At 40.8% G+C, this 25,867-nt stretch overlaps 1 protein-coding gene and 3 gene segments (V, D, J or C); 3 read left to right on the plus strand and 1 right to left on the minus strand.

Moving 5' to 3' along the window:
* The first annotated feature begins 3,624 nt into the window (after nucleotides 1-3,624).
* On the plus strand, nucleotides 3,625-6,742 carry LOC309699088 (Ig kappa-b4 chain C region-like). The segment is given in 3 exons: nucleotides 3,625-3,643; nucleotides 5,466-5,573; nucleotides 6,257-6,742.
* A 2,516-nt stretch (nucleotides 6,743-9,258) lies between these two features.
* On the plus strand, nucleotides 9,259-12,931 carry LOC309699089 (Ig kappa-b4 chain C region-like). The segment is given in 3 exons: nucleotides 9,259-9,277; nucleotides 11,655-11,762; nucleotides 12,446-12,931.
* A 1,584-nt stretch (nucleotides 12,932-14,515) lies between these two features.
* Nucleotides 14,516-18,188, plus strand: LOC309699090 (Ig kappa-b4 chain C region-like). The segment is given in 3 exons: nucleotides 14,516-14,534; nucleotides 16,912-17,019; nucleotides 17,703-18,188.
* A 3,730-nt stretch (nucleotides 18,189-21,918) lies between these two features.
* Nucleotides 21,919-23,075, minus strand: LOC309698462 (pro-opiomelanocortin-like; the record flags this gene model as incomplete). The annotated part of the gene is made up of 2 exons (XM_082520911.1): nucleotides 21,919-22,452; nucleotides 22,959-23,075. The coding sequence occupies 2 exons, from the start codon at nucleotides 23,073-23,075 to the stop codon at nucleotides 21,919-21,921; spliced, it is 651 nt and encodes a 216-aa protein (XP_082377037.1).
* Between the last annotated feature and the right edge of the window lie 2,792 nt (nucleotides 23,076-25,867).

Below are 25,867 nucleotides of genomic sequence, written 5' to 3' on the forward strand. Positions count from 1 at the left end.
TATATACAGCCTTGGTGTCTGCACAGGAATTTAGATGTTTGTCAACATCGCTTGTTGAAATCAAGTTAATTGTGTGCGATGCACATCTGTAGTGTGGAGGGAGGCTGAACTGTGCATCACCAGATGCAGCTGAAAGAGCTTCTATGACATCAGTAAAGGTCGGTTCCTCGTCATCACCTTCTTCATTTTCAGATTCAGACTCCAAATGACAGGGCTGACATACTCTGAATGCTTTGGCAAAATTGGATGCATTATCCGTTACAGTGGCAACAACTTTGCCTTGTAGTCCATATGATGAATGGATTTCTTCAATCTCTGCTCCAATTACATCATAGGTATGGCTGCCTCTAATTCTCTTGCATGCTAGAGCGGCCTTGTTGTGTTGTAATGTGGAATTAATCCAGTGAACTGTTACACCCATAAAACTTTTATTATTTACCGTCCAGATGTCAGCAGTGGTGGAAACAAACTCTGCCTCTTCGAGTGTAGCCTTCAAGTTAGAGTTCATTTTGTCATATTCTCTCTCAAGGTATCCTACAAATGACTTTCTCTGGGGCAGCTTGACACCACTTTTAGTTGGTATTTTTTCTACGATGCGTCGGAATGATTCAGAGTCAACAGTGGAAATCGGCAACATGTCCTCGACGATATAGGCAGCGACAAGCTTCTTCAGTTCAGCGGCACTAAGTCCTGTCGCTCTTACGTCTAGTTTAACCTGTTTAGCAGGAGTGGGTCCATCTGAGGTTTGCCCGGTGGAAGTAGATGTGGTAGCCACAGCGGTCACGTCAGTGAGGGGATCCTGGGGGTTTTCTGTCAATTTAACATTCTTGTGGCAGCGTGCTAGGTGCTTGCTCAGGTTGGAAGTGGAATTTTTCGACGTAGAAAGAAGTTTTCTTCCGATGCAGAGTGTACAACGTACGCTTATGTTTTTGTCGCTTTTTAAAGAGTCAAATTCAAAATAATGTCGGTATTTCCAAGTAGTAAATGCTGCACGATCGTACTCTATCCCTCGCTCCATGTTTTCTATTGTTGACACACGAGCTACCATAGCCGTCGCACTCGCTTGCGTCATTGTCATGAGACATTCTCGCAAAAAGTTCACGGTTTTAGTAACGCAGTAACGCAGCGTTCCTACGGGAAAGTAAAGGTAATCTAATTACCGTTTTTGCAATAGTAATCCCTTACATTACTCGTTACTTGAAAAAAGTAATCCGATTACAGTAACGCGTTACAAGTAACGCGTTACTGCCCATCTCTGCTGTTCACAAAGCTCAGGGATCTGGGACTTAACAGCCGTCTGTGTGCATGGGTGTTGGACTTCCTCACTGGCAGAACTCAGGTGGTGAGGGTGGGCAGGTGCTTCTCCAACAGCATCACCATCAACACAGGAGCACCTCAGGGATGTGTCCTCTCGCCACTGCTCTACTCCCTCTACACTTCGGACTGTGTGGCCACCCACGGCTCCAACACCATTGTGAAGTTTGCTGATGACACAGTGGTGTTGGGTGCCATCTCCAACAACGATGAGGCGGCCTACATGGATGAAGTGAAGAATCTGGCATCGTGGTGCCAGGACAACCACCTCCAGCTGAACGTCGGCAAGACCAAGGAGCTGGTGGTGGACTTCAGAAGGGGTCAGCACAGAGACTACAAGCCCATTATCATCAATGGAGCTCCAGTGGAGAGGGTGCAGTCCTTCAAGTATCTTGGTGTCCACATCTCCTCAGACCTGACATGGGCTGCCCACATTCAGGTCCAGACCAAAAAGGCTAGGCAGCGCCTGTATCACCTACGACAACTGAGGAAGTTCAGGGTCTCTCCAAAGATCCTCAGGATTTTCTATACAGGCGCTGTGGAGACCATCCTCACACAGAACATGACATTGTGGTTTGGGAACAGCTGTGTGAAGGACCAAAAAGCTCTCCAGAGAGTGATCCGTACAGCAGAACGCTGCTGCAGGATTGCTCTCCCCCCGCTTCAGGACACCTACACCAGGAGATGCCGGACTAGAGCAGCGCAGATACTGAAGGACCCGTCCCATCCTGGCAACAAACTGTTCCAACTTCTGCAATCTGGTAGAAGGTTCCGCATCTTCCGGGCAAGGACAGAGAGACTCAAGAGGAGCTTCTATCCCCAAGCCATCCGTGCCCTAAACACACACACCCGCCCGCTCACATCATCTATAATTGACTGAGACAGGACTCTTCCAGACACTCTAAACCAAGGCACAATGTACATTTCAATTCCTTTAATTTTAAATATGTTTATATCGTCTATTCTGTAAAATAGTCAGATGTCTATTCATATTAATGTACAGAATTCACCTGCTTGCTGCTACTACTGCACATTCACCCAATGTATATACTATATATATATATATATACATAATGTTCTTCCTCTACACCCCCCCCCCCCCCCCCCCCCCATTTTTGCACATGTTGAGGAGTGTGTCAGGCTACATTTCACTGTGTGTTATACTTGTATAACTATGCATGTGACAAATAAAGAACCTTGAACCTTGGAACTTGACAGGAGAGTCAACGAATGCAAGGAGTGATTAGAAAGAATCCGAAGTACAAAGTTTCAATAACAGCTTTTTCACTCATGTTCATGTTTGATGATATGTTTACAGTAAAATCTTAAATTCACAGGTGTATTGTTTTTATTTTCACCCTCGCTGATAATAAACATTTTCAGATTTTTGTTGCTTGTTATAGATGTTGTGGCTTTGCTCCACTGCTAAGGTCAAAGGTCATGACTAAGATTGACCTTGGTTTCTGTTACTGGGCCACCTTTGTTCTTTAGTTAATAAAGCACAAATTTGTGCTGAATGTCGCTGAGAGAAAATCTGTGTGTGTGTGTGTGTGTGTGTGTGTGTGTGTGTGTGTGTGTGTGTGTGTGTGTGTGTGTGTGTGTGTGTGTGTGTGTCCTCAGTGAACTGTATCAGTCTCTGCAGTATCTTCCAGCTGCAGCAGTCACTTCAGTTTCTGTTCAGTCTGACTGAGGGAGTTTTTGTACGACTGTTTTTCACTGTGTGAACACATGCTGACTGTTAGGATAGTGAAGACTCTGACAGTAATAAACTGCTGCATCTTCAGCCTGGACTCCACTGATGGTCAGAGTGAAGTCAGAGTTTGATCCACTGCCTGTAAAACGAGCTGGAATCCCTGATTGTGGAGTGCTAGCAGCATAAATGAGCAGTTTGGGAACTCCTCCATTTTTCTGTTGGTACCAGGATAAAAGATGGTAGTTGTTCCAAACATGAACATTCTGACTGGTCGTACACTTGATGCTCACAGTTGCTCCCACAGCAGAGCTCACTGCTCCAGGCTGAGTCACTGTGATCTGTCCTCTGGACTCTGAGGACACAGAGACAACAACATAAAGCAGCTTCATGGTTTTGTGGGCTTCATTTCAGAGGGACAGATGTTGATAGAGGAGAGGAGTTTGATTCTCTGGACTTTACCTGTGAAGCAGCAGCAGAGGAGAGTCCAGATGAGGACGCAGATCAAAGTCATGTTTTTGATGAGGAGGATTTCTGTGGCTTCTGTTGTGATGAAGGACAGCTGTCAGTCATCCAGTGTTCAACTCTCAGGACTATAAACTCTCCCAGAGCACTGGAGCATGGTGCTGCTGATGCAAAGTGCCTCTCTATGGAAATCATGGAAATGCCCTTGTCCATTATAAAAGGTTTACTCTGTGTTCAAGAATCAGTGATTTGGTATTCCTGTCTGCTGTAATTTCATCTTTTTTTCCTCTTTCTCTTTTTAATTAATCCATTGAGTTATTCATAAAATCAGCAATTTGTGTTTTGTTGATTATTTTCAAAAGTATTTTTTTAAAGTTTTACATTGTGCATCTTATGCTGAGCAAGCTTTGGTTGTGAGGATTGGGCAGGCTATTCTGTGACGTACTTAAAATCTGGTAATACAGTTGGTAAATATTTGCACGAAGAAAAGTCATCATTTCTTCATCTTGCTCTGTACTACACTATAAAGATTACAGCATAAAAACATAAGCAGCACATCGTCAGAACTTATACTGAATCTTTGCACCAGACCATGTGTGTTACTCATGGCCATTGATCAGTGGCTGTTGATTAATGGTCATGAGAATTTGCATATTAATGATCAAGGAACTGACCTCCCAGCCCATTGTTCCTTCAGTGGGCTGGTTTCAGTCATTATGCAAATGTACTGTTTCTAAGGTTGGAGAAACCTGCAGTCAGCTGAGACTGAAGAAGTCACCTGGATGAGTGACGAAACGTTTCTCCCCCTGAAAACGCTGCGTCCAGATGAACAGAATCAACCTTGTGGGTTTTACTTACCTGGATGATTGAGCGTGCATCAAGACACCATGTGTGTTAGTGCCCAATTATGAATAATATTACTCAGATATTGATCAGTGACAAACACAAAAGGCTACAGTTTCAAATATTTTAGACTCTCTGACTGGTGAGAGTAAAATGCTGAACATTTGTCTCAATGCTAGATAGAAAGCACTCAGGCATAGGATTTAGTGTTTATACGAATGTCTGTGGATGAGGCATGTTTTATGAAGAGCTTTGTCTATGTTTATATGTCTGGTTGGGTCTTAGACTCCATCTCACCGCCCCCCCACACACACCCGTCTGGGGCTCTCCCCAGCTTGTTTCTAGGAGGGAGGCGGCTGTCCCTCCAGTGGTCCTGCTTGGGCTCTTGTGCTCTGGGGGGAATCTGGATGTCTGGGTCCTGGATGTCCTCCGTGCTTGCTCCATGTCCTGGGGGGCAGTGCTATGGTTCCCCACAATTACTATTAGATAGTTACATGGAGAAACCTTTTGGAAACAAGCGCACTCACGCACACAGGTGTGCACAGACACTCACCGTCTTCCTTGGATGCTGCCTCTAAGCATATCGTCTGCTGTCGGTCTTTTGTGCTGCTCAGTAGCATTCAGTCTTTATTATTTACTCTTACTTATGCTTATCTAGGTTGTTGCTGTGGTCTCCCTACTGTGTTGTTCTCTTTTTGCTTGTTTTCTTCTTTTTCTTCCAGCAGGTGATCTCATGGGTTTTCATTGTCTTTTCTCACTGTCCCTCTTCCCCTCTGTTTTTCTTTCCCTCTACTTTTCTTAAACTTCTCTTATCTGTCTTTGTCTTTACGATCCCCCGGTTATATCTGTTCCAATTCTAATCATTTAAAAAAAATAAAAAATAAAAAATAATGAAGATCAATCAAGTGGACCAGTATGGCACTGATTCACTTGAGAAAATAAATCTGTTGAGAATTTTTCTTGGCCTTCAGACAATAATTCTGATTGCTTCAGTGCCGAACGGGACAGGACAAAAAAATGTGATCGTCCAAAAGCTCACGGATTGAACTGTATTTAAAATAACATTGTATGATAGTATTTGAAGAAGTCACATCAGCTGAGTCATGGCTGCTGTGCAAACAGTGAATGATTTAGTTGAGTTTGTTTGTTTCAGAGTCAGAGAGCCGTGTCTCTCTACAGTCAGAGGTTTTTGTACGGCGCCTCAATGAGTTTGTATCACTGTGGTGGACTTTTGGTGGAGGAACCAGACTGGATGTTGGACGTAAGTTTATTCTGGTTTACTATCAAATACTGTCTTTTTATTAAAGTGCATTTAACAATTTCTCTTCTGATTTTAAGAGAAAAGCACGTAGCTTTACAATAAGTTTGATGCTGGAATTTTTTATCATCCTCTTGTGTCGTGGAGGATAATTCAGATCTGCTCTGTCAAAATATTATGTCTACATTTCAGTCAAATTAAACTGAAAAAAAATCTAACAATAATATAAAGAAGAAAAACTTTCAAGTATTGTTTGAAATTACTTTGAGTTTGTGTGAATTTTAAAAATTGTTTTAGATATACATGAAGAGCATTTCGTTTCGCTGAATTAATTAATTTATTCTATTTATTTGTTTCCAGTTAATATTAATGTCAGTCATGTACAATATTGATGATTTTAAACTTGTTTTGTAAATGTTTCCACATCTGCTTCTTTTATTTCCAGTGTAGTTTGAACATATTTCAGCTCAAACTGTGTGATGATTCTCTCTGTGCTGATATGCATGAGAGGTTTCTTAAAGGGAAGTGAAACAATGTGTGAGTGAATGACTGGTGGAGCAGAAAAAACACCTGACAGAAACTTCTTAACGGAGAAAATCAGCTCTTACAGTAAAGGTGTCCGACTGTCTGTGGTTTGATTGACAGCTGTGTGCTCCCTGTGCTCTAAGCTGATTGGTGTCTCCTAGGTGATGCCCGTCCCGTCCTGACAGTGTTGCCCCCCTCCAGTGAGGAGCTACAGCAGGGGACTGCAACAATCACATGTCTGGCCAACAAGGGCTTCCCCTCAGACTGGAGTCTGTCCTGGAAGGTGGATGGCAGTGGCAGCATCAGCTGGGAGGAGAGCAGGAGCCCCGTGGTGCTGCAGAACGACGGCCTCTACAGCTGGAGCAGCACCCTGAGGCTCCCTGCAGACCGCTGGATGAAGGTGGGCTCTGTGACCTGTGAGGCCACCCAGGGCTGCCAGGCTCTGGTCTCAGAGCCACTGAGGAGAGACCAGTGTCCCCAGTCCTGACCTGACTCAACCTGATACTGGTTTAATGCTCTCATTCTCAACTCTGTAACTGTCTCTCCATCTTTCTTTTTGAAGAACAAATAAAGACTAAAACTGTTATTTTCTTTCTCATAATGACAACATTCATGTTTTAGGTAATAAAGATGTTTTGCAAAGTGAATTTTGGTTGAATCAGACATTTAATTTTATTCAAATCTACAAACCTGCACTTGATGAATATATGTTTCATTTAGAAGAATTCAGACCAACTCTGCACTCCAACATGATGTCTTTATTTTACACTGGTAAAATAAAACACAGGCTGAACGAACCACTAAGGAGATCTGCATTTTGGCAAAAGCTGAAAAAGGAGTTTTAAAGTTGTACAGGTTATTTTTATGTTTATTTAAATGTGTGTGGTAGGTTGTTGGTGGTGTTGCTCACCTGTACCAGACAAACTGGTTCATGAAGCAATGCTGGGACCCGGTTACCACGGAAACAGCCTCACCAGACTACAAAGCAAGTCTAAAGAAGAAAGAGTCTTTAGTGTCTCTAATGAGCTGTTTGTTCTGAGGAGAACTCACAGACAGGAGAGTCAACGAATACAAGGAGTGATTAGAAAGAATCTGAAGAACAAAGTTTTAATTTCACTGACGAACACGGAGAAGATTAAATGAATGATGACATGAACAAACTATGAAAAAACACCTTCGGTTCAATAACAGCTTTTTCACTCATGTTCATGTTTGATGATATGTTTACACTTAAATTCACAGGTGTGTTGTTTTTATTTTGAGCCTCACTGATCAGGAACATTTTCAGATTTTTGGATTCAGATTATTTTATCTTGATATAGATTCAGTGTTTGCTCTAAGGTCAAAGGTCATGAACAAGACTTATCCTGGTATCTGTTAACCCTTTAGAACCGGTAGGAGCGGACACGCTCCATTTTGCGTAACTATTTTTAAATCCCAGTAGCTCTGCAACCACGTGAGCTAGCGCAATAATTTTTTTTGCATATGAAACCGGAGGAGTTGTACTTACATCTGATGCCATCAGCTTGTCCTCGGTCACAGTTTCCTTCCACATATAGCTTTGCAAAAACTGCATAAAAAGCGCTTGTAGCAACAAAAACATAATATTACAGAAACAGCTTTGCCGATCCGATCAGCTGTTTGTAACACTTCCTACGTCCATCAGCGCGAACTATCACATGACCGCATGACCTGCCCGAAACCGGAAGTGACGTCATTTTGCGGAAATGTAGTTTTTTTACCATCGTGGCCTCATGAGCTTATACTTGTGTTTTTAAAAGTTATGTTTGACTTCATGACTTTCTGTGTCGTTTCTGGGATGCTGAGGACTCATACTGCACTGCTGGAAATAGTTTATTTTGATGCACATGCTGTTATTTTGCAAATTTGCACTATAATATATTTTTTCGTTTTTCCTGTAGTATATGAAAATTGGTGTATCTCAAAAATAAAACTATGAAAACACTCAAAATAAATTTCCTTTGGTGGGAAACTAGTTTGTGCAACTTTTTTGTATTTACAGTTTTGAGGGATAAGCCTCTTAAATTTCTCTAACTAGAAATATATGTTAAAAAAACAAAAACGATTTTAAATTTTTTTGTAGTTTATTGCACTTTTTTGCAATTTATGTAATTACTATGCACTTAATGCAGACATATTATTAAAATATGGGCTATAATGGTTGTATTGATGTATAGCAACTTGAAATGCTCCAAAAAATGGCTCCACAGCATGTAAAAATATAATATAAGCTCTGGCGGACTTGGTTCTATGGTAGGTCTTAAAGGGTTAATGGCCCACGTTTGTTCTTTAGTTAAATATATATTTGAAAGTTGAACACAACATACATGCGATGTAGGACACAAATTTGTGATGAATCACTTCATTTTGTGTGTGTGTGTGTGTGTGTGTGTGTGTGTGTGTGTGTGTGTGTGTGTGTGTGTGTGTGTGTGTGTGTGTGTGTGTCCTCAGTGAACTGTATCAGTCTCTGCAGTATCTTCCAGCTGCAGCAGTCACTTCAGTTTCTGTTCAGTCTGACTGAGGGAGGTTTTTGTACGACTGTTTTTCACTGTGTGAACACATACTGACTGTTAGGATAGTGTTCACTCTGACAGTAATAAACTGCTGCATCTTCAGCCTGGACTCCACTGATGGTCAGAGTGAAGTCAGAGTTTGATCCACTGCCTGTAAAACGAGCTGGAATCCCTGATTGTCGAGTGCTAGCAAGGTAAATGAGACGTTTAGGAACTCCTCCATCTTTCTGTTGGTACCAGGCTAAAAGATGGTTGTTTTTCCAAACACCAACATTCTGACTGGTCCTACACTTGATGCTCACAGTTCCTCCCACAGCAGAGCTCACTGCTCCAGGCTGAGTCACTGTATATTGTCCTCTGGACTCTGAGGACACAGAGACAAAAACATAAAGCAGCTTCATGGTTTTGTGGGCTTCATTTCAGAGGGACAGATGTTGATAGAGGAGAGGAGTTTGATTCTCTGGACTTTACCTGTGAAGCAGCAGCAGAGGAGAGTCCAGATGAGGACGCAGATCAAAGTCATGTTTTTGATGAGGAGGATTTCTGTGGCTTCTGTTGTGATGAAGGACAGCTGTCAGTCATCCAGTGTTCAACTCTCAGGACTATAAACTCTCCCAGAGCACTGGAGCATGGCGCTGCTGATGCAAAGTGCCTCTCTATGGAAATCATGGAAATGCCCTTGTCCATTATAAAAGGTTTACTCTGTGTTCAAGAATCAGTGATTTGGTATTCCTGTCTGCTGTAATTTCATCTTTTTTTCCTCTTTCTCTTTTTAATTAATCCATTGAGTTATTCATAAAATCAGCAATTTGTGTTTTGTTGATTATTTTTAAAAGCATTTTTTTAAAGTTTTACATTGTGCATCTTATGCTGAGCAAGCTTTGGTTGTGAGGATTGGGCAGGCTATTCTGTGACGTACTTAAAATCTGGTAATACAGTTGGTAAATATTTGCACGAAGAAAAGTCATCATTTCTTCATCGTGCTCTGTACTACACTATAAAGATTACAGCATAAAAACATAAGCAGCACATCATCAGAACTTATGCTGAATCTTTGCACCAGACCATGTGTGTTACTCATGGCCATTGATCAGTGGCTGTTGATTAATGGTCATGACAATTTGCATATTAATGATCAAGGAACTGACCTCCCAGCCCATTGTTCCTTCAGTGGGCTGGTTTCAGTCATTATGCAAATGCACTGTTTCTAAGGTTGGAGAAACCTGCAGTCAGCTGAGACTGAAGAAGTCACCTGGATGAGTGACGAAACGTTTCTCCCCCTGAAAACGCTGCGTCCAGATGAACAGAATCAACCTTGTGGGTTTTACTTACCTGGATGATTGAGCGTGCATCAAGACACCATGTGTGTTAGTGCCCAATTATGAATAATATTACTCAGATATTGATCAGTGACAAACACAAAAGGCTACAGTTTCAAATATTTTAGACTCTGACTGGTGAGAGTAAAATGCTGAACATTTGTCTCAATGCTAGATAGAAAGCACTCAGGCATAGGATTTAGTGTTTATACGAATGTCTGTGGATGAGGCATGTTTTATGAAGAGCTTTGTCTATGTTTATATGTCTGGTTGGGTCTTAGACTCCATCTCACCGCCCCCCCACACACACCCGTCTGGGGCTCTCTCCAGCTTGTTTCTAGGAGGGAGGCGGCTGTCCCTCCAGTGGTCCTGCTTGGGCTCTTGTGCTCTGGGGGGAATCTGGATGTCTGGGTCCTGGATGTCCTCCGTGCTTGCTCCATGTCCTGGGGGGCAGTGCTATGGTTCCCCACAATTACTATTAGATAGTTACATGGAGAAACCTTTTGGAAACAAGCGCACTCACGCACACAGGTGTGCACAGACACTCACCGTCTTCCTTGGATGCTGCCTCTAAGCATGTAAGTGTCACAGAAATGGCTTATGTATAAAGAAGTTTAATAGATGGTTCCAGAAGTTAAAATGTTCTTGCTTGTATGTTTCTGTGGTCAATATTGTAAGGGTGTGTTTATCTTGTCACAAAGAACAAGTTTTGTTACACCGCTATTATCGCGAGGTTTTGGGCGTGATAGTATAGGCTGTGAGCCCACGTTTAATAATCACGCTAAGGAGTCCAGCGAGCTATCTGCAAAGGCCTGGTTAGTCTACCAGGGGTACAAGGTATTTGTCATTTGCCATAACTGTATTGTAATATTGTGAATATTTGTAATGTATGGTGTTCTAATTATTTTATGTTTTAATTTAGAATGCACAAGACTGTAAAGCTATTCTTCTAGGACCTCCGAAGTGGCAGGCGGCCACGAGGTAATTTTCGTTGTTAAAGCACAAGTGTTAATTTTGATAGACTGAAGCGCTTAAAGCCTTTGTGTTTTATGTTTGTAGTTTTCACGGCGTTCAATAAATGCAGCCAAGCGCCCGTCTTGAAGAAGCCGTGCCTGTGTTGTCATTTCGGAGTTACAAAGCATATCGTCTGCTGTCGGTCTTTTGTGCTGCTCAGTAGCATTCAGTCTTTATTATTTACTCTTACTTATGCTTATCTAGGTTGTTGCTGTGGTCTCCCTACTGTGTTGTTCTCTTTTTGTTTGTTTTCTTCTTTTTCTTCCAGCAGGTGATCTCATGGGTTTTCATTGTCTTTTCTCACTGTCCCTCTTCCCCTCTGTTTTTCTTTCCCTCTCCTTTTCTTAAACTTCTCTTATCTGTCTTTCTCTTTACGATCCCCGGGTTATATCTGTTCCAATTGTAATCATTAAAAAAAATAATAATAATAATGAAGATCAATCAAGTGGACCAGTATGGCACTGATTCACTTGAGAAAATAAATCTGTTGAGAATTTTTCTTGGCCTTCAGACAATAATTCTGATTGCTTCAGTGCCGAACGGGACAGGACAAAAAAATGTGATCGTCCAAAAGCTCATGGATTGAACTGTATTTAAACTAACATTGTATGATGGTATTTGAAGAAGTCACATCAGCTGAGTCGTGGCTGCTGTGCAAACAGTGAATGATTTGTTGAGTTTGTTTGTTTCAGAGTCAGAGAGCCGTGTCTCTCTACAGTCAGAGGTTTTTGTACGGCGCCTCAATGAGTTTGTATCACTGTGGTGGACTTTTGGTGGAGGAACCAGACTGGATGTTGGACGTAAGTTTATTCTGGTTTACTATCAAATACTGTCTTTTTATTAAAGTGCATTTAACAATTTCTCTTCTGATTTTAAGAGAAAAGCACGTAGCTTTACAATAAGTTTGATGCTGGAATTTTTTATCATCCTCTTGTGTCGTGGAGGATAATTCAGATCTGCTCTGTCAAAATATTATGTCTACATTTCAGTCAAATTAAACTGAAAAAAAATCTAACAATAATATAAAGAAGAAAAACTTTCAAGTATTGTTTGAAATTACTTTGAGTTTGTGTGAATTTTAAAAATTGTTTTAGATATACATGAAGAGCATTTCGTTTCGCTGAATTCATTAATTTATTCTATTTATTTGTTTCCAGTTAATATTAATGTCAGTCATGTACAATATTGATGATTTTAAACTTGTTTTGTAAATGTTTCCACATCTGCTTCTTTTATTTCCAGTGTAGTTTGAACATATTTCAGCTCAAACTGTGTGATGATTCTCTCTGTGCTGATATGCATGAGAGGTTTCTTAAAGGGAAGTGAAACAATGTGTGAGTGAATGACTGGTGGAGCAGAAAAAACACCTGACAGAAACTTCTTAACGGAGAAAATCAGCTCTTACAGTAAAGGTGTCCGACTGTCTGTGGTTTGATTGACAGCTGTGTGCTCCCTGTGCTCTAAGCTGATTGGTGTCTCCTAGGTGATACCCGTCCCGTCCTGACAGTGTTGCCCCCCTCCAGTGAGGAGCTACAGCAGGGGACTGCAACAATCACATGTCTGGCCAACAAGGGCTTCCCCTCAGACTGGAGTCTGTCCTGGAAGGTGGATGGCAGTGGCAGCATCAGCTGGGAGGAGAGCAGGAGCCCCGTGGTGCTGCAGAACGACGGCCTCTACAGCTGGAGCAGCACCCTGAGGCTCCCTGCAGACCGCTGGATGAAGGTGGGCTCTGTGACCTGTGAGGCCACCCAGGGCTGCCAGGCTCTGGTCTCAGAGCCACTGAGGAGAGACCAGTGTTCCCAGTCCTGACCTGACTCAACCTGATACTGGTTTAATGCTCTCATTCTCAACTCTGTAACTGTCTCTCCATCTTTCTTTTTTAAGAACAAATAAAGACTAAAACTGTTATTTTCTTTCTCATAATGACAACATTCATGTTTTAGGTAATAAAGATGTTTTGCAAAGTGAATTTTGGTTGAATCAGACATTTAATTTTATTCAAATCTACAAACCTGCACTTGATGAATATATTTTTCATTTACAAGAATTCAGACCAACTCTGCACTCCAACATGATGTCTTTATTTTACACTGGTAAAATAAAACACAGGCTGAAAGAACCATTAAGGAGATCTGCATTTTGGCAAAAGCTGAAAAAGAAGTTTTAAAGTTGTACAGGTTATTTTTATGTTTATTTAAATGTGTGTGGTAGGTTGTTGGTGGTGTTGCTCACCTGTACCAGACAGACTGGTTCATGAAGCAATGCTGGGACCTGGTTACCACGGAAACAGCCTCACCAGACTACAAAGCAAGTCTAAAGAAGAAAGAGTCTTTAGTGTCTCTAATGAGCTGTTTGTTCTGAGGAGAACTCACAGACAGGAGAGTCAACGAATGCAAGGAGTGATTAGAAAGAATCTGAAGAACAAAGTTTTAATTTCACTGACGAACACGGAGAAGATTAAATGAATGATGACATGAACAAAATATGAAAAAACACCTTCGGTTCAATAACAGCTTTTTCACTCATGTTCATGTTTGATGATATGTTTACAGTAAAATCTTAAATTCACAGGTGTATTGTTTTTATTTTCACCCTCGCTGATAATAAACATTTTCAGATTTTTGTTGCTTGTTATAGATGTTGTGGCTTTGCTCCACTGCTAAGGTCAAAGGTCATGACTAAGATTGACCTTGGTTTCTGTTACTGGGCCACCTTTGTTCTTTAGTTAATAAAGCACAAATTTGTGCTGAATGTCGCTGAGAGAAAATCTGTGTGTGTGTGTGTGTGTGTGTGTGTGTGTGTGTGTGTGTGTGTGTGTGTGTGTGTGTGTGTGTGTGTGTGTGTGTGTGTGTGTGTCCTCAGTGAACTGTATCAGTCTCTGCAGTATCTTCCAGCTGCAGCAGTCACTTCAGTTTCTGTTCAGTCTGACTGAGGGAGGTTTTTGTACGACTGTTTTTCACTGTGTGAACACCCACTGACTGTTAGGATAGTGAAAACTCTGACAGTAATAAACTGCTGCATCTTCAGCCTGGACTCCACTGATGGTCAGAGTGAAGTCAGAGTTTGATCCACTGCCTGTAAAACGAGCTGGAATCCCTGATTGTCGAGTGCTAGCAAGGTAAATGAGACGTTTAGGAACTCCTCCATCTTTCTGTTGGTACCAGGCTAAAAGATGGTTGTTTTTCCAAACACCAACATTCTGACTGGTCCTACACTTGATGCTCACAGTTCCTCCCACAGCAGAGCTCACTGCTCCAGGCTGAGTCACTGTATATTGTCCTCTGGACTCTGAGGACACAGAGACAAAAACATAAAGCAGCTTCATGGTTTTGTGGGCTTCATTTCAGAGGGACAGATGTTGATAGAGGAGAGGAGTTTGATTCTCTGGACTTTACCTGTGAAGCAGCAGCAGAGGAGAGTCCAGATGAGGACGCAGATCAAAGTCATGTTTTTGATGAGGAGGATTTCTGTGGCTTCTGTTGTGATGAAGGACAGCTGTCAGTCATCCAGTGTTCAACTCTCAGGACTATAAACTCTCCCAGAGCACTGGAGCATGGCGCTGCTGATGCAAAGTGCCTCTCTATGGAAATCATGGAAATGCCCTTGTCCATTATAAAAGGTTTACTCTGTGTTCAAGAATCAGTGATTTGGTATTCCTGTCTGCTGTAATTTCATCTTTTTTTCCTCTTTCTCTTTTTAATTAATCCATTGAGTTATTCATAAAATCAGCAATTTGTGTTTTGTTGATTATTTTTAAAAGCATTTTTTTAAAGTTTTACATTGTGCATCTTATGCTGAGCAAGCTTTGGTTGTGAGGATTGGGCAGGCTATTCTGTGACGTACTTAAAATCTGGTAATACAGTTGGTAAATATTTGCACGAAGAAAAGTCATCATTTCTTCATCGTGCTCTGTACTACACTATAAAGATTACAGCATAAAAACATAAGCAGCACATCATCAGAACTTATACTGAATCTTTGCACCAGACCATGTGTGTTACTCATGGCCATTGATCAGTGGCTGTTGATTAATGGTCATGACAATTTGCATATTAATGATCAAGGAACTGACCTCCCAGCCCATTGTTCCTTCAGTGGGCTGGTTTCAGTCATTATGCAAATGCACTGTTTCTAAGGTTGGAGAAACCTGCAGTCAGCTGAGACTGAAGAAGTCACCTGGATGAGTGACGAAACGTTTCTCCCCCTGAAAACGCTGCGTCCAGATGAACAGAATCAACCTTGTGGGTTTTACTTACCTGGATGATTGAGCGTGCATCAAGACACCATGTGTGTTAGTGCCCAATTATGAATAATATTACTCAGATATTGATCAGTGACAAACACAAAAGGCTACAGTTTCAAATATTTTAGACTCTGACTGGTGAGAGTAAAATGCTGAACATTTGTCTCAATGCTAGATAGAAAGCACTCAGGCATAGGATTTAGTGTTTATACGAATGTCTGTGGATGAGGCATGTTTTATGAAGAGCTTTGTCTATGTTTATATGTCTGGTTGGGTCTTAGACTCCATCTCACCGCCCCCCCACACACACCCGTCTGGGGCTCTCTCCAGCTTGTTTCTAGGAGGGAGGCGGCTGTCCCTCCAGTGGTCCTGCTTGGGCTCTTGTGCTCTGGGGGGAATCTGGATGTCTGGGTCCTGGATGTCCTCCGTGCTTGCTCCATGTCCTGGGGGGCAGTGCTATGGTTCCCCACAATTACTATTAGATAGTTACATGGAGAAACCTTTTGGAAACAAGCGCACTCACGCACACAGGTGTGCACAGACACTCACCGTCTTCCTTGGATGCTGCCTCTAAGCATGTAAGTGTCACAGAAATGGCTTATGTATAAAGAAGTTTAATAGATGGTTCCAGAAGTTAAAATGTTCTTGCTTGTATGTTTCTGTGGTCAATATTGTAAGGGTGTGTTTATCTTGTCACAAAGAACAAGTTTTGTTACACCGCTATTATCGCGAGGTTTTGGGCGTGATAGTATAGGCTGTGAGCCCACGTTTAATAATCACGCTAAGGAGTCCAGCGAGCTATCTGCAAAGGCCTGGTTAGTCTACCAGGGGTACAAGGTATTTGTCATTTGCCATAACTGTATTGTAATATTGTGAATATTTGTAATGTATGGTGTTCTAATTATTTTATGTTTTAATTTAGAATGCACAAGACTGTAAAGCTATTCTTCTAGGACCTCCGAAGTGGCAGGCGGCCACGAGGTAATTTTCGTTGTTAAAGCACAAGTGTTAATTTTGATAGACTGAAGCGCTTAAAGCCTTTGTGTTTTATGTTTGTAGTTTTCACGGCGTTCAATAAATGCAGCCAAGCGCCCGTCTTGAAGAAGCCGTGCCTGTGTTGTCATTTCGGAGTTACAAAGCATATCGTCTGCTGTCGGTCTTTTGTGCTGCTCAGTAGCATTCAGTCTTTATTATTTACTCTTACTTATGCTTATCTAGGTTGTTGCTGTGGTCTCCCTACTGTGTTGTTCTCTTTTTGTTTGTTTTCTTCTTTTTCTTCCAGCAGGTGATCTCATGGGTTTTCATTGTCTTTTCTCACTGTCCCTCTTCCCCTCTGTTTTTCTTTCCCTCTCCTTTTCTTAAACTTCTCTTATCTGTCTTTCTCTTTACGATCCCCGGGTTATATCTGTTCCAATTGTAATCATTAAAAAAAATAATAATAATAATGAAGATCAATCAAGTGGACCAGTATGGCACTGATTCACTTGAGAAAATAAATCTGTTGAGAATTTTTCTTGGCCTTCAGACAATAATTCTGATTGCTTCAGTGCCGAACGGGACAGGACAAAAAAATGTGATCGTCCAAAAGCTCATGGATTGAACTGTATTTAAACTAACATTGTATGATGGTATTTGAAGAAGTCACATCAGCTGAGTCGTGGCTGCTGTGCAAACAGTGAATGATTTGTTGAGTTTGTTTGTTTCAGAGTCAGAGAGCCGTGTCTCTCTACAGTCAGAGGTTTTTGTACGGCGCCTCAATGAGTTTGTATCACTGTGGTGGACTTTTGGTGGAGGAACCAGACTGGATGTTGGACGTAAGTTTATTCTGGTTTACTATCAAATACTGTCTTTTTATTAAAGTGCATTTAACAATTTCTCTTCTGATTTTAAGAGAAAAGCACGTAGCTTTACAATAAGTTTGATGCTGGAATTTTTTATCATCCTCTTGTGTCGTGGAGGATAATTCAGATCTGCTCTGTCAAAATATTATGTCTACATTTCAGTCAAATTAAACTGAAAAAAAATCTAACAATAATATAAAGAAGAAAAACTTTCAAGTATTGTTTGAAATTACTTTGAGTTTGTGTGAATTTTAAAAATTGTTTTAGATATACATGAAGAGCATTTCGTTTCGCTGAATTCATTAATTTATTCTATTTATTTGTTTCCAGTTAATATTAATGTCAGTCATGTACAATATTGATGATTTTAAACTTGTTTTGTAAATGTTTCCACATCTGCTTCTTTTATTTCCAGTGTAGTTTGAACATATTTCAGCTCAAACTGTGTGATGATTCTCTCTGTGCTGATATGCATGAGAGGTTTCTTAAAGGGAAGTGAAACAATGTGTGAGTGAATGACTGGTGGAGCAGAAAAAACACCTGACAGAAACTTCTTAACGGAGAAAATCAGCTCTTACAGTAAAGGTGTCCGACTGTCTGTGGTTTGATTGACAGCTGTGTGCTCCCTGTGCTCTAAGCTGATTGGTGTCTCCTAGGTGATACCCGTCCCGTCCTGACAGTGTTGCCCCCCTCCAGTGAGGAGCTACAGCAGGGGACTGCAACAATCACATGTCTGGCCAACAAGGGCTTCCCCTCAGACTGGAGTCTGTCCTGGAAGGTGGATGGCAGTGGCAGCATCAGCTGGGAGGAGAGCAGGAGCCCCGTGGTGCTGCAGAACGACGGCCTCTACAGCTGGAGCAGCACCCTGAGGCTCCCTGCAGACCGCTGGATGAAGGTGGGCTCTGTGACCTGTGAGGCCACCCAGGGCTGCCAGGCTCTGGTCTCAGAGCCACTGAGGAGAGACCAGTGTTCCCAGTCCTGACCTGACTCAACCTGATACTGGTTTAATGCTCTCATTCTCAACTCTGTAACTGTCTCTCCATCTTTCTTTTTTAAGAACAAATAAAGACTAAAACTGTTATTTTCTTTCTCATAATGACAACATTCATGTTTTAGGTAATAAAGATGTTTTGCAAAGTGAATTTTGGTTGAATCAGACATTTAATTTTATTCAAATCTACAAACCTGCACTTGATGAATATATTTTTCATTTACAAGAATTCAGACCAACTCTGCACTCCAACATGATGTCTTTATTTTACACTGGTAAAATAAAACACAGGCTGAAAGAACCATTAAGGAGATCTGCATTTTGGCAAAAGCTGAAAAAGAAGTTTTAAAGTTGTACAGGTTATTTTTATGTTTATTTAAATGTGTGTGGTAGGTTGTTGGTGGTGTTGCTCACCTGTACCAGACAGACTGGTTCATGAAGCAATGCTGGGACCTGGTTACCACGGAAACAGCCTCACCAGACTACAAAGCAAGTCTAAAGAAGAAAGAGTCTTTAGTGTCTCTAATGAGCTGTTTGTTCTGAGGAGAACTCACAGACAGGAGAGTCAACGAATGCAAGGAGTGATTAGAAAGAATCTGAAGAACAAAGTTTTAATTTCACTGACGAACACGGAGAAGATTAAATGAATGATGACATGAACAAAATATGAAAAAACACCTTCGGTTCAATAACAGCTTTTTCACTCATGTTCATGTTTGATGATATGTTTACAGTAAAATCTTAAATTCACAGGTGTATTGTTTTTATTTTCACCCTCGCTGATAATAAACATTTTCAGATTTTTGTTGCTTGTTATAGATGTTGTGGCTTTGCTCCACTGCTAAGGTCAAAGGTCATGACTAAGATTGACCTTGGTTTCTGTTACTGGGCCACCTTTGTTCTTTAGTTAATAAAGCACAAATTTGTGCTGAATGTCGCTGAGAGAAAATCTGTGTGTGTGTGTGTGTGTGTGTGTGTGTGTGTGTGTGTGTGTGTGTGTGTGTGTGTGTGTGTGTGTGTGTGTGTGTGTGTGTGTGTCCTCAGTGAACTGTATCAGTCTCTGCAGTATCTTCCAGCTGCAGCAGTCACTTCAGTTTCTGTTCAGTCTGACTGAGGGAGGTTTTTGTACGACTGTTTTTCACTGTGTGAACACCCACTGACTGTTAGGATAGTGAAAACTCTGACAGTAATAAACTGCTGCATCTTCAGCCTGGACTCCACTGATGGTCAGAGTGAAGTCAGAGTTTGATCCACTGCCTGTAAAACGAGCTGGAATCCCTGATTCTCGAGTGCTAGACCAGTAAATGAGACGTTTGGGAGTTTCTCCATCTTTCTGTTGGTACCAGGCTAAACAGTGATTGTTGCTATAAACATGAACATTCTGACTGGTCGTACACTTGATGCTCACAGATCCTCCCACAGCAGAGCTCACTGCTCCAGGCTGAGTCACTGTGATCTGTCCTCTGGACTCTGAGGACACAGAGACAAAAACATAAAGCAGCTTCATGGTTTTGTGGGCTTCATTTCAGAGGGACAGATGTTGATAGAGGAGAGGAGTTTGATTCTCTGGACTTTACCTGTGAAGCAGCAGCAGAGGAGAGTCCAGATGAGGACGCAGATCAAAGTCATGTTTTTGATGAGGAGGATTTCTGTGGCTTCTGTTGTGATGAAGGACAGCTGTCAGTCATCCAGTGTTCAACTCTCAGGACTATAAACTCTCCCAGAGCACTGGAGCATGGTGCTGCTGATGCAAAGTGCCTCTCTATGGAAATGCCTTTTTTTGCACAGTAATCCATCCATATACAAAAATTTGCATGAAAAACGCAAAAATGTTAATACTTCACCAAGTGTAAATTTTTCAGATAGTAAGAAAATATCATTAGTTATTAATCTTTCATTTCTGTAATTTAATAATTAGAATTTGTGCACATTTGTCTATTTAAGAAAAAATTCTCCTATAATTGCTGATTATGCGTGGGGTAGAATAACACAATCTTTATATGTAAATATACTAATAGATTTGCTGCAGACTAAAAGTAAGTGAAGGTACAACCCACTGGACCATATTCAACAGGGACACACTTCACATAGGATTCATTACGTCTGGCTAAAATTAATGTAAAGGATCACACTTAATGACCGTGGACTTATACTTTAGTATTCATAAATCATCGTAAAATGTGTTATTAGTTATTTATCTTAGGAGTCTGGAAATAAAGCGACTGGACCTCTGTAAGTTCTTGAGGATGTTTCATCCGAGAAGTTTCTTTGGTTCTAAAAGGCAAATGGTGGAAAGTCCCAGATTTTCCCTTAAGAGGGACATTGATCCACCATTGATTGCGTGCCCCATCACACGAGCCAACCAAAATATGTTGAAGATCACAATGAGTTAAATTTCCAGTTTTTCCTGTAATCCTAATTTCTCTAAATGTCTAAACGTCTTTCTGTAAAGACTGTTAACATAATACTGAGTAAGGAGGGACTCTGTGACTCATCTGCTGCTCTAGTTTCTAGTCAGACGTTGCCAGGACAGGACCCTTCATCCCTTAAAATGATGAAGCAAATCTGTCAGTTAAAACTCATTTTAAACTGAGCTAAGTCATAAATACAGTTATAGCATTTGTATAAAACTAAAATGCTTGAAAATCAGAAGAAAACTCAGCAACCTTTGATGATTTTAATTAAAATTAAGATAAATACCTCTGGCTGCGTAGACAATGCTCATGTTGCAGGAGTAATGTCCTTGGTTTGACTCTATGCTTTTTTCTTGAAGCTTCTTTATTGAGCTCGACTTCTGTGAAATGTGTCACATGTAAAGCATTTAATGTATTAATAAACTACAATAAACCTTTCAATTGATCAGCCGTGGACGTGTCTGTAAAGCTGTATAACAGTGCTGCTCTCTGGTGGCCTGTGTGTGGTATTACACACACGTGCTGATCAGCTGTTACTGAAGCACTCACTATAATCAGTTATTCATCATATGGCTATAATGTAAATGCGTGAGGAATAATCTTTATTATATAGTTTTTATAAATTGTATTTTCTTTGAATCAGATAGAAAAACAACATGCATTGTATTTTTTGCTTGCAAATATCTTTATGTTTTTATGCGATTTACAGGGTTTTTTGCATTATATGAAACATTTCTTCTCACCCACTCTCTCTCGCTCATCTTCTTTCTGTGTTTCTTTCTCATTTCTGGCACAAAGATGACAAAGATTTAAAAAAAATAATACTAATAATAATCCTTTTTATTACTTGCATCTCACTGAGCGAGCTGTTAGCTTCCATTGGACGTTATCTGTCACAATAAAACTAAATCTGTACTTTTGTTTTGGGGGATTATAATGACAGCAGTGTAATGACCTCAATGAAAGTTCTGACTCTTCTGAAGCATCGAGAACTCTGTGTTAGGTCCAGTATATCAGTCTGGGAGGCAGGGACTTACAAACATGATGGGAAAGATACTGTTCCTTGTTTACCCCTGAATAAGACAACATTATTAACCTGAGTGACATGAGACCACTCTCTTTCCCTTTGTTCTTTTCTCTCCTCGTTGGTTATTCAGCTCAAACAAATGGAAAGCAGCCCCAACGTTGTTTTGTACAGAAAGGCTGATTGGATCTGGTAATATTTGGTGGTTACCGTGTTTTGAATCAAAATATCCAAAAACTTGGAAAACTGGGGTATTCAAATAATTTCATATTTCCTGCTCATGGACGTATTACATCATGCGGCACTCATGGATTAATAACCCTGTCATAATGTGGCAATGACAAAAACACATCTTGTATTTAGTCACAGGACTTGTTTGCAGTTGTGAATAAAACTTTTCTGTCTGCTCGTCTTCTCTCCATCCCTCCCTCTTTTCTCCCTCCTCACTGCTCCCTCTTCTCCTCCTGGGCTTCTTTGTTGATGACGTTTTTGAAGAGCGTGATCAGCGGCCTCTGGCTGCGCTCGTCCCAGCTCTTCATGAACCCGCCGTAACGCTTGCTTGCCGGCAGGCCGCCCCAGCGAAAGTGCTTCATCTTGTACATTTCATCTTTTTTCTCATGGCTGTCATCTGGCACCTCCTCCTGGCCCCCCTCTGCTAACTTCCCCTCGTTATCGTCCATCGTCATCATCTCACCAGCGAGCTCCCGCTTTTTCATCTCACCGGGGAAAAGCTCCGCCGACTCCTCCTCCAGACCGTTGGTGGTATAGATTTTAATCGGGCGGCGTTTTCGCCCAACAGGCTTCCCCCAGCGGAAATGCTCCATGGAGTAGGAGCGTTTGGCCTGAGGAGAGGAGAAGAAGGGCGGAGGGAAAGGTAAAAGAGAAAGAGGGCCCGATGGGGGAGGAGGCTGCAGGTGGGCATCACCAGGGATGATGGGCATCTTGTTGTTTTCATAGTGGCAAAGCTGAATACACTCCTGCAGGACAAAACGTGCAAACCATCAAAGGCTATCATCTGACCAAATTTTAGATGATAACGTTTTCCCATAATTCCCTTTGCTCCAATCTCAAATGATGGGAGTTCAGGCGTCCCAGGCTGAAAACCCACCCCATGCTGAGTCTACCAGTGAAACCCAGTAAATGACTTCACAGTGACTCATCTCATATATACAGTCCATCATGATGCTGCATCAAATTAATGATTTGTTTGTGGCCTTGAATTTATGGTCTTCTGTCCCTCGTTTTCTGTCATTTCTATAACATTTTACATCAAGACGTCAGTTATCGATCAGAAACGCTGAATGGTGGAATCACCTCTGTAATTCTACTTGGTCAGCAGCACTGACAAATCTGTCTGTATGCAACCTTGGGCCCTTAAAATCATCTGTGCACGGTAAACTTCTCACTTCTCACTATTTATCCTCAGCTCTTCTTGGCCTGCAGTTTCACAGCTTTGGTTCAGCCTCAGTGTGTGTGCGTTTACCATCATGCTCCTCTCTGAGTTGACCTCCTGACAGACGGGATGGTCCCAGCATTGACTTTCAGCTCCTCTGGCCACGTCCACTACTATTACAGCCACCAATAGCAACACAGGACACATTCTCTGTGCATCTGCTGTTGAAATACACAGTACAAGACAACCACAGTTACAGTCAGGTTAAGTTCATCCTGGCTTTAAATCAGTGTCTTCTTCCAAAATGCACTCTGATAAGATAAGATGAGATAAGATAAGATAAGATAAGATAAGATAAGATAATTGTAATTAAACAATAGGTTAGGTTAAGAGGTCAAAAGGTAAGACATTTATAGTGCAAAAATCAAATTATTCTCAAATTTCTTTCGATATATTCACCAATATTCTAGTTTCTAAACTCTACAGAGTTATATATATATAGTCCCATATTTCCACAGGGAGACAGAATGAAAACACACATGAACAAAATTTCACATGACAGAAGTAAGAAGTAAATGTCAAACAATGGAATGAAAATGCGAATCAGGCATAAAATAATTTTTTAAATGGCACATTTTGTTCATGTTGTCTTCTATCAAAAGCTTGCGACATGTGTCATTGCACTGCTGTATTTATGCATTCCTAAACATTACATTTATACCAATCAAACATCAAAGAAACCACTTTTTCACTTTTTTATGTTAAGTTAAAGCATTTTTTTTAAAATAAAATACAAAATTAAGAATATATGCAACAGAGTAACAAAGTACAATTCTCTCAAACATTCACATCACTGTAAAATGCTGAAATTTTTAATATAAAATTATCTTCATTACATATAAACAATCTGTTCTGTTGCTTTTGCTTTAGCTGTTATATCTTAGAATATTAAAATAAATAAAAGACTATAAAGTAAATAAATAACAACACATAATGAAGACACTCACCACCTGCCCTCTGACTCTCTGTCTGATGCAGTTTGTTGTTTAGCAGTGAAACAGATTTCTGCTGTTCTGTTCCTCTGATGCACTGACTGATTTTATACTCTGTCACCAAAGCACAAACATACCAATGATGACGTTCTTACTTCCTCCCATCGCTCGACCCCTCCAAACAGGGACACTCATCGTTCTTTCGTTCAAGCTCGCAGGGCTAAACTTTCTTGGAAAAGCAGTCGGACATTATTTATATATTTTTTAAATGTCTGACAGGTCACATCTAAAATCCCACAGAAATATCTCTGAATCTCTCACAACTAACAGGTTTGTCTGTGATTGCTGAAAAAAATATATGTTTATTTAAAAGCCTGATTTAAGGACTTTTAAAAGACTTGGGGACTTTTGTGGACATTTTTGTTTTCTTTTTTAATGAAGCTGTAAAACGTCCTTTTGTTGGGTTGTGTGCATATTAAAATAACTAGTTTTTAATATTTTAATTGTAACATCTTGCATCCTCTGTAAGAACTTCATAGTCAGCGTTTGGCTTTGTGGGTCAGTCATGTTTGACAAAAACAACCATCAGATGTACTGAAGTCCTGTGTTGACACTCGTGATGTTCAGACCACGAAGCCTGTCCTGACTCTGCTTCAAAGTTACTTCCCCACAGTAAACACGTTGCCATATTCACGCTTCATCCGCCTTCCACAATCTTTATATCCGTTCCTGCATGATGCAATATTGATCAGCATAGAGGTTAACTTAGTGGCGCACAGAACTGCATAGCAAAAACAGTCTACACCTCTCTCCCTCTGTGAAGCTGTGCACGAGGTGTCTCCAGTGTGATTGTGTGTTCATTTGCAAGTGTAGCTGCAGCTTGTGATGGATTGACCCAGAGCAGAGGATTCAGTCACACTGCTATTCCAACCAATCACACCGCCACCCCCCTGTAGGATTTGCAGTGAACTTGTTCTTTCTGAAGGAGTCTGAAGAGTGTGTCACGTTCCTGGTCTTTTGACCCAGCGTTTTGAGTTTTCGTTCATTTGGATGTTATGTTTTAGTTCTTTAGGGTAGCTAAGTTCATTTGTTTATTAGTTTCTCTTTGTGTTTTCTACCCCTGTATTTAAGTTTCCCTCTCCCTGTTTCATGCTGCTTATGTTGTCAAGTTTATATTGTCTTATCTGCGTCTCATGTTTCCTGTTTTATTCTGAAGGTCTGTGTTCTATGTCAGTGTAGTCAGCTTTGCTTCCTTTGTCTCGTTATGTCAGAATAGTGTCAGCTGTTTCCCCATGTGTTTCCACTTCCCCTAATCACCCTTGTGTGTATTTAGTCTGTGTGTTTCTGTTCATTCTTTGTCAGGTTGTCTGTTGTTCCACGTCACAGCTCCAGGATGTTCCATGTTTAGGTTTTTTGCACCGTTCAAGGTTTTGTTCTTTGCCTTTTGTGTTTATCATTTTGTTTTCCCAGTTTAGTTCTAGCTAAGTTGTTTCTTGTGTGCATCTGCCTTTTGTTTTTGTACTTTATCAGCCGTATTAAACGGCTCGCTTATTGTTAATACTCAAGCTTTGGTCCAAGTTCCTTCATGTCTGCACTTTGGGTCCACTCTTCACAATACATGCAGTCTGCCTCTGCCAGACTGTGACAGAGTGAGAAATGGTCTGATTGGCTAACGTTAGATGGAGGGACTCTTTCTTTTTTTTTTTTTTTTTTTCTCCTTGTTTTGTTTTGTTTTGTTTACTTGTTTCTTGGAGTAATGTGGTTATTATTTTTGACACTGATGTTTGTTTGTGGGTTTCCTCTTACTGCTGTATTATTATTATTATTATTATTATTTATTTGTTACATTTATTTATTATTAAGGTCATATGTATTTTTATCTGGGATACTTGTTTTGCAAGCTAGTCATAAGTCATATGCAGTTAAGCAGATGTGCTGTTGGACGGTTATTGTTTAGGTATTGTTGTATAAATCTCTTTATCATCACACCAGCTGGTTATTTTAATT

This window comes from Aulonocara stuartgranti (assembly GCF_965226115.1).
Source record: "Aulonocara stuartgranti genome assembly, chromosome: 22".
Classification (NCBI taxonomy): Eukaryota; Metazoa; Chordata; class Actinopteri; order Cichliformes; family Cichlidae; genus Aulonocara; species Aulonocara stuartgranti.